Source organism: Corticium candelabrum, chromosome 21 (assembly GCF_963422355.1).
Source record: "Corticium candelabrum chromosome 21, ooCorCand1.1, whole genome shotgun sequence".
NCBI classification, from domain to species: domain Eukaryota; kingdom Metazoa; phylum Porifera; class Homoscleromorpha; order Homosclerophorida; family Plakinidae; genus Corticium; species Corticium candelabrum.
The window spans coordinates 881,017-892,118 of NC_085105.1; the positions used below are offsets into that span (position 1 = coordinate 881,017).

The 11,102-nt window shown below is 41.0% G+C and overlaps 1 protein-coding gene across 1 annotated transcript; it reads right to left on the reverse strand.

Annotated features, from left to right (window-relative positions):
• Nucleotides 1-31: 31 nt before the first annotated feature.
• Nucleotides 32-11,062, reverse strand: LOC134196145 (protein transport protein Sec31A-like). Its single transcript, XM_062665212.1, has 32 exons — nucleotides 11,018-11,062; nucleotides 10,778-10,940; nucleotides 10,616-10,705; nucleotides 8,145-8,264; nucleotides 8,054-8,087; nucleotides 7,948-7,989; nucleotides 7,753-7,848; nucleotides 7,418-7,645; nucleotides 7,304-7,356; nucleotides 6,866-6,926; nucleotides 6,758-6,808; nucleotides 6,548-6,697; nucleotides 6,313-6,429; nucleotides 6,020-6,223; nucleotides 5,441-5,515; nucleotides 5,262-5,351; nucleotides 4,393-4,567; nucleotides 4,288-4,332; nucleotides 4,053-4,135; nucleotides 3,898-3,993; nucleotides 3,686-3,812; nucleotides 3,417-3,519; nucleotides 3,038-3,178; nucleotides 2,905-2,983; nucleotides 2,738-2,854; nucleotides 2,311-2,677; nucleotides 1,804-1,868; nucleotides 1,565-1,741; nucleotides 944-1,057; nucleotides 813-884; nucleotides 696-738; nucleotides 32-501 (listed from the first exon to the last, which is right to left on the reverse strand). The coding sequence occupies exons 2-32, from the start codon at nucleotides 10,888-10,890 to the stop codon at nucleotides 365-367; spliced, it is 3,465 nt and encodes a 1,154-aa protein (XP_062521196.1). The 5' UTR covers nucleotides 10,891-10,940; nucleotides 11,018-11,062; the 3' UTR covers nucleotides 32-364.
• Nucleotides 11,063-11,102: the final 40 nt, after the last annotated feature.

The window sequence follows — 11,102 nt, forward strand, 5'->3', positions numbered from 1 at the left end:
AAAAGACAGCATTTGAAGACTGTATGACTGAGAAAACCACCACATCGTATCGATGCATTAGCTGCTATTAAACCGAAACAGATACAACGGACAATTCAATGTGATCAACAACAAATCAGACAAGCCTATCACGCTCTGCACAGTTTTCAAACAATTGCAGTTATGATGTAGTGTTTTCTTGCTCTGTTACTGCATAGTTACTGTGGAGTTGCTCAAGTAAATGTGATGTACAAGCAACCAGTACGCAATCATATATTCTGGTTGTCCAGTCCAACACATGATAAGACAACTACCACAATCCATCACTATACATACATATTCTACTTGCTGCTGTGATAGCAAGCATCAAGACCTAAATTCGAAGTCACACCCGTAGCTGTAGACTCATCTGTAGCAGAGTTTTTAAACCCGGCAGAAATCCACTAGTCTCATTGAAGCTGCTGCTAGCTACCAAGCCCTGGTGTATACCAAGTGCTGACTGATAATCTCCAGCTTGAATAACTATGAAACATGGTCCATGAAAAGAAGCAACAGCAGCTTGCTGATTACTTATCTAGAATTGAGCAGGTCTAGCACCACCCTGTCATTCCCAAATGGCTGTCATGGCTGGGCAAATATCCAATGCCAATATCAGAGAATGAATAACAGAGTGGGGTTAGACTTGTTCAGTCTGACTACATCCATCAACTTCCTACCTTGGCACATTTGGTGAATGCTGCCTAATGTAGTTGGGGTCAACTAGAGATAAGCACATGAGATAAGCACATGCTTACACGTAAATCAATAACATTGTAGTCGCACAGCTAGCTTACCGTCTTGTCTCTCAACTTGTCGTAGAGAAAATCCAGTCGCTTTTTGACTTCATCTGCTTTTCGTTTCATTGCCTAACAGAGAGACAATTGAGTAAAGTAATTGACTTAGGTGAAGTGGCAGGAATGGATACCGGATTCTGTGCAACCCTTCTGCAGCGGTCTAACAGCCCATCAAATGTTTCAACCAGTGCCATGTGCTCAGCTGGAATAGGCTCTTTTAGCTTGGAGGGAGGAGGAGTTGGTTCCTGTGAATATACCAACATAAACACTCAGACGTTGTACTCGACTGTAAAACCAATCTGAGATACAAATGTGCATGTGCTACTATCCTGCCTATAATTTCAAAAATATTTACTCTTAAACATTACTCATCTGGCTCATCCTTGCCTCTGCCTGATTTGTTTCATAAGTTTAATATTGAGCAAACCATGATGTGCTGCCGTAGGGTGTTAGTATATAAACAGCAAGAGCAGACCAGAGTGAGACCATTTCAAACTTTGAGTAATCCAATAACAGTATGTTGAAATCAAATCTGTAACTATCTGGTCTTAGCCACTGATCTTACTAGGCAGCAAACGAAACTACCAAGATCATTTAATATGAAATCCTTAACAGTGGCCAGTTGACAAATGATCGAAAGCCGACTTGATTGCATAAGAAGCAAAAGAGCACTAAATTACCATTAAAGACGACACTTTACCTACACACTCCTATAGCCGTAGTCAAAGTCAATTGAAACTACACAAACTAACCTTTTTGACTCTCGCTGGTGGAGAAGAAAGGTGCTCTTGATTTGTCCTCTGCAAGTTCTGTGGTGGTTGATGTGGCAGATGCCATTGTCCTGCAGCCTGCATAGGTTCATGAGTAGGAGCAGGCATACCGGCTATTGGCGCTGTGATTGGTGCAGGAGCAACATACGCAGTAGGAGTCTAACACAATTAGGACAAATCATAACCAGCAAAGATACGTACGAGTTGATCGTCAGTCTTACTGATGTCCCTGGCTTGAGCGGAGGAGGGTCATGCCAGCCAGGTGGAACAGGCTCCTGCACACGCTCTAGATGTAACAAATATGACATACAGTAACAGCAACAATAGCACGAAGTACGTGAATACTGTAATCCATGACCTAAAGTCGTATACAATATACTACTCCTAAATACCAGATACATAAAAGAGCGAGTAGTTCAAAGAAACTGGATGACAGCATACATCAGCATCAGTGAAACAGACCTCACCGTCCTTTTTTTTTGAAGACACAAATCTTCACAAACATAGTCTGTTGTAGTATAGCTGCCATGCTCACCAAGTGGCAGAGCACGTGCACACGTGAACAAGTGCATGCATGCATGCCTAAGTCATGATTTGCTATTTCAAAATTTCAATTGATCAGATCTGAAAACCACTACACTACTCAGGGTGCAGTTGACTTACATTAGTTACCTTAGCAATGCACCATCATCTGTGTCACGTCAACAAGCACACAACAATAAACATACCTGTCTTTGCTATTGGCGGACGCACTGACGGATGCTGCATTGATGGAACCAATTGAGTTGCCCCAGTTGGAGGTCCTGAAGGTGGGACCAGTTGAGTTGAAGAGAAAGATGAAGAGTCAGACACGGAAGGTGGCCTAGGTGACACTGCATGAATTGAACCAGGTGGATACGTAGCAACTGGATGTTGTTGTAAGAATCCACTAGACCCTGCTGTCCTGCTGTAATCTTTAGGTCCACCAGAATAAAGAGGCTGCTGGTATGCATGCTGTTTAGGAACAGAATGGCCAGCAAAAGATGTTTGACCTCCAAATTGTGAGTCAATCGACTTCGGCTGACGAGAAATTTCATCACCGCGAATAGCAGCATGCTACGAAATAAGTAAACAACTAGCTAAACATACAATACAATAAATAGCCAAGTGTCTAACCACAACCGGTGCTTGTTCAGGAAGTACATTAATCACGTCAAATGGAAACTCGGGAGCACGTTGGTTACTGACTGCCTGGGCACGATAAACACGATCCCTCCACTCCATTTGAGCATCCTGCAAAACGCTCAACTACACAGCTCACATTGAATTAACCACCTAATTACCTGTGCAGTGACAGCACGTTCAAGATAGCCATATGCAGTATCAAGACTTCCTTGTGATGCTAGAAGCACTGCATATTGCCTACACAATATTATTTCATTCGTAAGGTAGTTGAATGAAAGCGAGTGGTTTTACTGGAGTTTGTGAGAGAGGATAGTGCTTGTAGTCGATGGAGCCTGTTTTCGTTCAGTCTCAACTGCCCGTGTCAGTACCATCGCCTTCTCAATGAGATCCTGAATAGCCATAGGAAAATCAGGCTTCTCCGATATTTCAGCCCTAGAATGAATCAAAATACACATTTAAACAGAATTGGTGAATTCGCAATATGATTTTGTGTGTATACAGTACCAGTCATTTCCACTCTACTGTTCTTACAGTTGGTCTTTCTATTGCCCAGTTATTGCATTATGGCAACATGATACTAACAGTTTCTTAACACTATAATTTATCCCTCTGTTTTTGTTTGTCAGTCTCTCTGCGTCCGTCATACATGAATTGTAAAGGTAATACCAACCAGCAATCAACAAGCTTGTTCACATTGCCTGCACAGATATAGCACAGTAGAGCTTTTTCACGGAGCCCCTTGTCGTCTGTTTCCAATCGACTACCAAGCACATCTTACAAAACAAACAATCCAGTTAAGAAACGGCATCAATACAGAAGGAAAACAACAAGCAACACTATAGATGCACTGTAAATATTTTAAAATCTCACATGTAATAAACTTTGAATTATATTAAAGGCAGAAACCACTGCCGTATTACATCTGTACAATTCACTGACCACAAAGAGTTGGGAATTCTTCTGGACGCGCATACGTAAGAAGAGCTGCCAACATCTCCTTCCAGTTCTCAAGCTCCCCATACTGGACAATATCTAACCAGTCACGTTGAACTACAGCTGACACCAGCTATAACAAACAACATGCCACTTAACCACCAATAGTCATATAGTTGTGTACAACAACAAAGCACAACTGTCAGCCGTTTGCTTACCCTTGATACTTGACTCTTTCGTTTTTGAAAGTAAATTTGCTGTGTCCTTGCAAACAATTCAGAACCACCAGCAACTGCCAAGAGCAGCGCATCAGCCTGTTACACAAATGTCTTTAATGTATAATATCTGTAAAAAACTAGTTTATTGTAATGACCATTCTGTCGCCATGGAGACAGATTTCAACAGCCATTTCAAAGTTTCCCATGAGTAAAGCTTTGCTCAATACACCATCCACGTCTGTAACACATAAGCAGATTACAAGACCTCAATGTAATCTAATCAACGTAATCAAAAATCATGTATAAAACTATTATAATAAAATGAATTATTAAAAATAATAGATAGCCTTACTGTATATTAATTAGTATGTAATCCTCTTTCAAACTTACTGTCATCAGTGCTGATCAAAAATGGAGCTGCCACATGAGAAGAAACTTCAAACATACAGCAAACTTTAATATCAAACTGATCTTCCACCATTAAATATTTCTTACTTTGCGTCGTAAGCAGCAGTTGGCCCGGTCGCTTTCCTCCAGTTGCTGCAAGTGTCTGATCTACATGGCTAGCAGATTCATTCAAGTCATCAAATGGTGATGGGTCACTTTCAGTCAACGTGGTGCCCTCAAACGCAAGTGATGCCTGAGCTTGTGCTTCCTGAGCTGCGTCATCCTAAATCAAACATATATTGCAAATGGCACAATCAACCATTCAGTCCTACTAGTTTTCAGTTGTACAAAATTGTCTTTTACCATAACTAACATCACAACATAATAAGCTATTTGCAGGCTGTCTGAATCATGAAACTCAATCTTCTGCAACACATCAGTTTACTAACTTCCTATAGACAACGCCAGGTAATTAAGTGATACTTAGGTTTACTGGTCCAGTCTGTGCTAAATCAAATAACCTTTGAACAAAGTGCAAAGTCGTTGCACTTCAGAATATGCCACACCAATTTTGATTTGATGTCAAAATATACACTGACATTGCTTTATACCAATAACAGGTGACTTCATTGTTCACCCTATTGTCCACCACATAAGTTCAGTAACTTTTATTTCAATCTACTTCCACACGCGGTTTCACACAGATACAAAAATACACAATTACTATCTGACTGATGTACAGAAAGAATACGTATTCCTATTCCACATTAAATTAGTGAGCAGTAAATTCTCATTGGTGACAACTGTGCATGTGCCTTGAGGCTCACTTGCTTACTTAATAAGCAACTGACAAATAAACATTTTAATTAACAAAAGACGACTTTCAGCTAACAGAGTGTTTCTGTTATTTAAGCATTAGTTCCATCAACCATTAGGTACAACTACAGACATAAAGTTAACACCGTACTGTACTATACCTTAGTTTCTAGGTTCTCCATTTTCTCAGCCAAAGTTGTGGTATCTACTCCAGTTGTTTGAGCCAGACCTTGACCTACCAGTGCTCCAACCTACACAACAAACAGATAACAAAAGTCTAGGTTGCATCAGTTTTGTTCACTTTAGAGCACACAAGCATGTGCTATAAAAATCATCTTACCTTCTTCTCAAGCTCTTCAGTTGTGTATCCTAAGAGAGTTAGGAAGTTCTGTCGTGGCTCTTTGGAAAAACAGACCTGCATTCACAACAACAATGTGAATTCCGCACTGAGCATTATGCAAGCATCTGGCAACAATGCATAGTGAGAAATCCTTAGTTTAGCACACTTGTCCCCCCTGCCTGAAAAGTATCATTCCCAGGCAGGATCTATTGTATGCAACACAACAATAATAAAAATGTGTGTGTGCGTGTGAGAGCATGTGCGTGTGCACGTGTGTGTGTAAAATGCATAGCATTGTCTAGCCATTCCTTAATCGACATGTTTCAACACTACACTTTAGTGCACATTAGCCTATTATGTGAATTCATTATACACACAATATCGTATGAGACAAAACTGATTGAATGCTCCTAATTATGTCATTGTAATCAATGATTCATTAGCTAATCCTACCTGACAAATTCATTTATTAACTCAGCCACATATTATGATCAATCTAACAACTACCATACAGTAATATGCACCAGGGTAACAAAATCAAGCTCACCACTCATACCTACTTACACACATTATACTAACCTTCAAAAAATTCCATATCTGACAATCACGGTCACTCTCACTCGACTCAATTTTTTCTTGACAAAAGTCTACGACTGTATTGCACCGCAAAGCGGCCTCAAGATTACGAGACTGCTGCAGCAACTCAAACTCCGTCACCACTTGACTGATATGAACTTGTTTTGGACCTTCATACTGTCCAAATGAAACCAACTTGCCCCCAAACTAAACAACAACTAAATTGTAACTGGATAGCACAAATACACAAAGAAACAGACAATGTGTAAGGCAAACAGATGAACAATCCTACATACCCCAAAGCTAGCCCCACAGGGTCTTCTAAACCATTTTGGAGGAGTCTTCAACAACATGGTCGTTGGCTGTTGCTGTGCCAGAATAGAAGAAGCAAATGGATCATCACTAGCAACAGTCTATAAAAATGGCAACAAAACTCAACTCTAGCAAACATAAAAGCAAGTAACACATTAACATACAAATATATCATCACTGGAAATAAAGACAGATCTAACTAAAACAGATTAGACTCACAGTTGCTTTGTCAGTAGCTGTGTGTCCACCCATAAGTGAAAAAACACTGACATGGCCATCAAACGAAGCCGTTGCAATAGCAGACGGATTCCTAGGACACCAGTGAATATCAAAACTCCACTGCGATGTTGTTGGTAGCTCATAAACAATCTGCAGCACACAATCATTTGATGCACTAAGTCAATGTATACACAGCAAGATAAGACCAACTTCGCCGCCTTGAGCAGTACTGTTAGGATTCCAGCAGAGAACTCTATTGTCCTACACAATAGAAACCAAGTATTACAAATACATAGCAAAATAGTTATAAAATTTGACCTTTCCACAGGTGAGCAGCAAATCAGAATCACGAGGACACCAAGCCATAGACAAGATTCCACTACAACCATATGCAGTTGCATGAATACATGCTGATATAATGTATGAACAGCAGTTGAAGACGAAAATGCAAACGTAGAACACACGCATGCACACACACACACACACACGCACGCACGCACACACACACACACACACACACACACACACACATACACACACACACACACACACACACACCTGGACCTGGAAGTCGCCATCATTCATGATGCCTAATGTCTTGTACACAAACACACACACACACACACACACACACACACACACACACACACACACACACACACACACACACACACACACACACACACACACACACACACACACACACACACACAAGCATGCACACACGCATGCACGTACACATGCACACACACTTACCGCTGATGTTCAAGCACTTTCATCGGAGAGGTAGCAAATCTCAAATCCCACAGCTAAGTGCAACAGCAACAAAAGCTAGCAAATTCCCTTTCAACAAACACCATATACGATCACCTGCACCACCGGACTTCGATCATCTTCAGATGCTGTTGCCATTTGTGTTGCTACATCAGGATGCCAAGCAATCACTTTGCATCGTATTCTAGAAGAATGGTCAGAGACTTGAATGATGGGCTCATTCTTTCTCAAGTCCCACACCACAGAACGACCGCTAGGAGATGTGGACGCCAAGATGTGCTGAACTTGACAATTCCATGCCACACAACTCACATCTTCAGGAGGCTAAAACACATGCTTTCAATTACTTAATATGATCATACATTGACAACTTACAAATTGTTGTTCTTTGTTTAGCTGAATACAATGCTATAAACTTGAGAGCATATTACCTGAATTTTTGCCCCAGGTGACATTGGGCTTTCAGGGTTATTTAAATCCCAGATGAAAATTTCAGATTCGCTTGCTCCAGTTGCCAAAAGATTCGACTAAAGTACAAAAGCATCTCATTGACATGCAACCAGTGGGTACATACAGGAGTCAATAAAATCAGTTGCTATAACCAGACTACAATGAAATTCTCTTACTTGGAAAGGATTGATATCCATTGCCCTCACAGCCCCACTATGCTACAGAAAGATCACGACTTTACACATCAATGTTACTGTTACTACTCACAAAGGTACTACTCACCATATCACTTTTGAAGACAAGACCCTCTTTTCCCCTAGTAAAGCATTCAACACGAGTCATGCTAATGTCTCCATTTCATAAATGTTTGTACTTCATTATTTCTGCACAGTCCCAATGATACACGGTGCCATTGTCTGATCCACCAATCAGCAAACCATTTGCTCTATCTGCACCACTGAGACCATACGCAGCCCATACAAGTTTATGGAATCTAGACCAGCACATTATCACATCACATCTAGTTACTGCACTATTATGCTTATGTACTGAATTTAGATAGCAGACAACAGACAAAGTAAGACAGACTAATATAGTAGAAAGACAGACATAAAACAGTCATACAAATAGACAGACAAAAAGACAGACAGACAATGAATGAATGAATGAATGAATGAATGAACGAATGAATGAATGCTGTGGTCTGTAGATTTCTGTTGTAAGAAAGAGATCACGGTTCAATTTGAAGGCAAGCAACACCCTGATATTGCAGTTTACAACTACCGTGATAGCAAGAAGTTGTTGCTCGACATCACCGTGACCGACCCATGGTCAAACACTAACTTATCAGGTAGCAGTGAAAGAGCTGGTTTTGCTGCAACTGCTAAGGAGAAAGAGAAGAACACAACATACGTGACAAAGGCGTCTAACCTTGAACACATTTTCCGACCTATTGCTATCGAGGTCTACGGAAGATGGGGGAACGAGCTGAGGCGACGCTAAAGGAAGCTTCATTGCTGGCACCATCTGTCTCAAACGTTTCTTCCAGCCACTTTAAAAGGGATTGGTCCATCCGGTTAGCTGTCTGTCTCCAGAAAGAAAACGCAGAGATGATCCACAACAAGATCCTCAGCATTGTGGGCAAGACGTCAATTGGCCAGGAAACTGTTAACATTCCAGCTGGACGGTTTCCGGGTTTAGCTGAATCGTAGTGTGACATAGGGGCTCTTGGCCCTGGTTAGTTTCTTGTAGACATATATCTGTTGTGATAGCAATATCTCTCAAATATATATAAATGAATGAATAAATGAATGCCGTTTTATTTAGCCAGGGAAAACCTTCGGCAACACCGATCTTCCAGGCATCCTGCAGAAGACTATAACTACATGAGCAACAGAAGCTATATATAAAACAACTAACACTAACACTAACAGTTATGCAATTAAGACTAATTAGGAAATGAGGAGCTGTCAAAATGCTTTCTCAAGTTCTTCTTAAAACTGTTATAGCCTTCCATAGAAGAAGATAAGGATTGCCTAAGATAGGCTGGAAGGCTGTTCCAAAGAGCTTGGCTACGATAAAAGGAAGTCTGTTTGAGAGCGTTGGTTCTAGGGCGAGACACACAGAGACCCCAAGAATCAGCCGGTCTAGTGACGAGGGTGCACTTCTCCTGGCAAAATATAAGGATAACCTGTACACCACAACCATAATGTGATGGGAGAAGACGCCAGAAGATAGATTGGACCATCTGTATTGAATGACAAGTATTTCAACAACGAATTTGAATATTCTTTGCAAGAAAGTCTAGGCAACCAGTGTGCTGATCAAAGGCAAAACCCATGATCAAACAAATAGTTGCCTTTTCCAGGTAGTCCAACCGATTTTATATTCCATGAAATCCGTTTGACCACATGACAGAGCCATACCCCATATGTGGTTGAATGACAGCTGTCTAGAAAGATCGTTTAGCCTCCATGGTAAGACAACGACTGTAACTACGCAAAGCACCTATCTTTTGGAAATATTTTTTGACAACTGCATTAACATGAACTTTCCAGCTTAGGTCTTCATCAAACACTAATCCATGGTACTGTGCCGATTTAAGTAGATGCAATTATGAACCGTCCACAAAATGACAACATAAAGACAAATCACAGTGAGAGACTCTGGATGGCTTGAAGAGAATGAATTCTGATTTGTTCCCATTTAATTTGAGTAGATTCACATCAAACCAGGATTTCATATTTTGCAGATCACATTGAAAGACGATTGGTAACATCTTGAGACGAGACTCCAGACGTAAATAGACATGTGTCAGCCGCGTAAAGAAGAATCTTACTCAAAGACACTTGCATTGGCAAATCCCTTGTATAAAGAATAAACAAAAGAGGACCTAGCTTTGAACCTTGAGGAACACCTCTAAGGCCAGGAGATTTAGCAGAAAACATTGGCCTTTTCTGACAACCTGAAATCGATCAGTGAGATAGATTTGAAACCATTGAGAGCTCTAGATGAAACCTCAGCAAAAGACAATTCTTCTAGTAGAGGGCAGTGGTCCAGTGTCAAACGCCTTGCTCAAGTCAAGAAAAACGGCACCAGAATGATGACCAGCATCCTTTTGACTAAGAAGACTATCAGCAAGAATACTCATAGCATCAACAGTTGAACGACCTTTTACGAAAGCCATATTGACAGTCAGAGAGACAGACAGAGACAGACAAATAAACAGACAGACAGAGACAGACAAATAAACAGACAGACAGATGAACGAACAGAAGGACAGACCACTAGACAAACAGACACACATATATTCAACATGAACCTAAGCCATAAGCATAGTCAGACCTTTGCTGGACAGCAATGCTTGCCTTCAATGGCATTTCAAGACCACTCTCAGCCAGGTCGAGTGCAAAAATCTCCAACGCAGCAGTAGTACTATATTGCCAACACAACATTGCTGCCCTAGTTATCCCAGCTAGATCACGTGCACACAATGTGAGTGCGTACCTAAACGTGGCATCCAATTGCTGAGCAGCTGTTCCTGCAGCCAACAATATGGGATGATGTTTGGCAGGACTAAACGCTATATTAGCGGTGCGATGAATTTCCTTGACTTTCATAGCAGAGACAAGGCTCCAGACAGCAACAATCGTCTATCTTCTGTGTCAGCCTACAAGATACTCAGCCTAGTCATCTTTTATACACACAATCTGATACATTACTAGTCAGACAGACAGAGGAACAAACCTTCGCCACGGTGGCAGTAGTTAAAATCAATTTGTCGTCCGGAGTGACACACCTACGCCTGCTGTTTGCATTAATTAATTTTAGT

Excerpts from the sequence above, each read along its gene's own strand:
- LOC134196145 (XM_062665212.1), bottom strand. The coding sequence starts at position 10,890 with ATGAAAGTCAAGGAAATTCATCGCACCGCTAATATAGCGTTTAGTCCT. Across the intron at positions 6,698-6,757 it reads GTACTGCTCAAGGCGGCGAA|ATTGTTTATGAGCTACCAAC; the intron begins GTTGGTCTTATC and ends TGTGTGCTGCAG. Across the intron at positions 3,813-3,897 it reads GAAAGAGTCAAGTATCAAGG|CTGGTGTCAGCTGTAGTTCA; the intron begins GTAAGCAAACGG and ends TGTTTGTTATAG.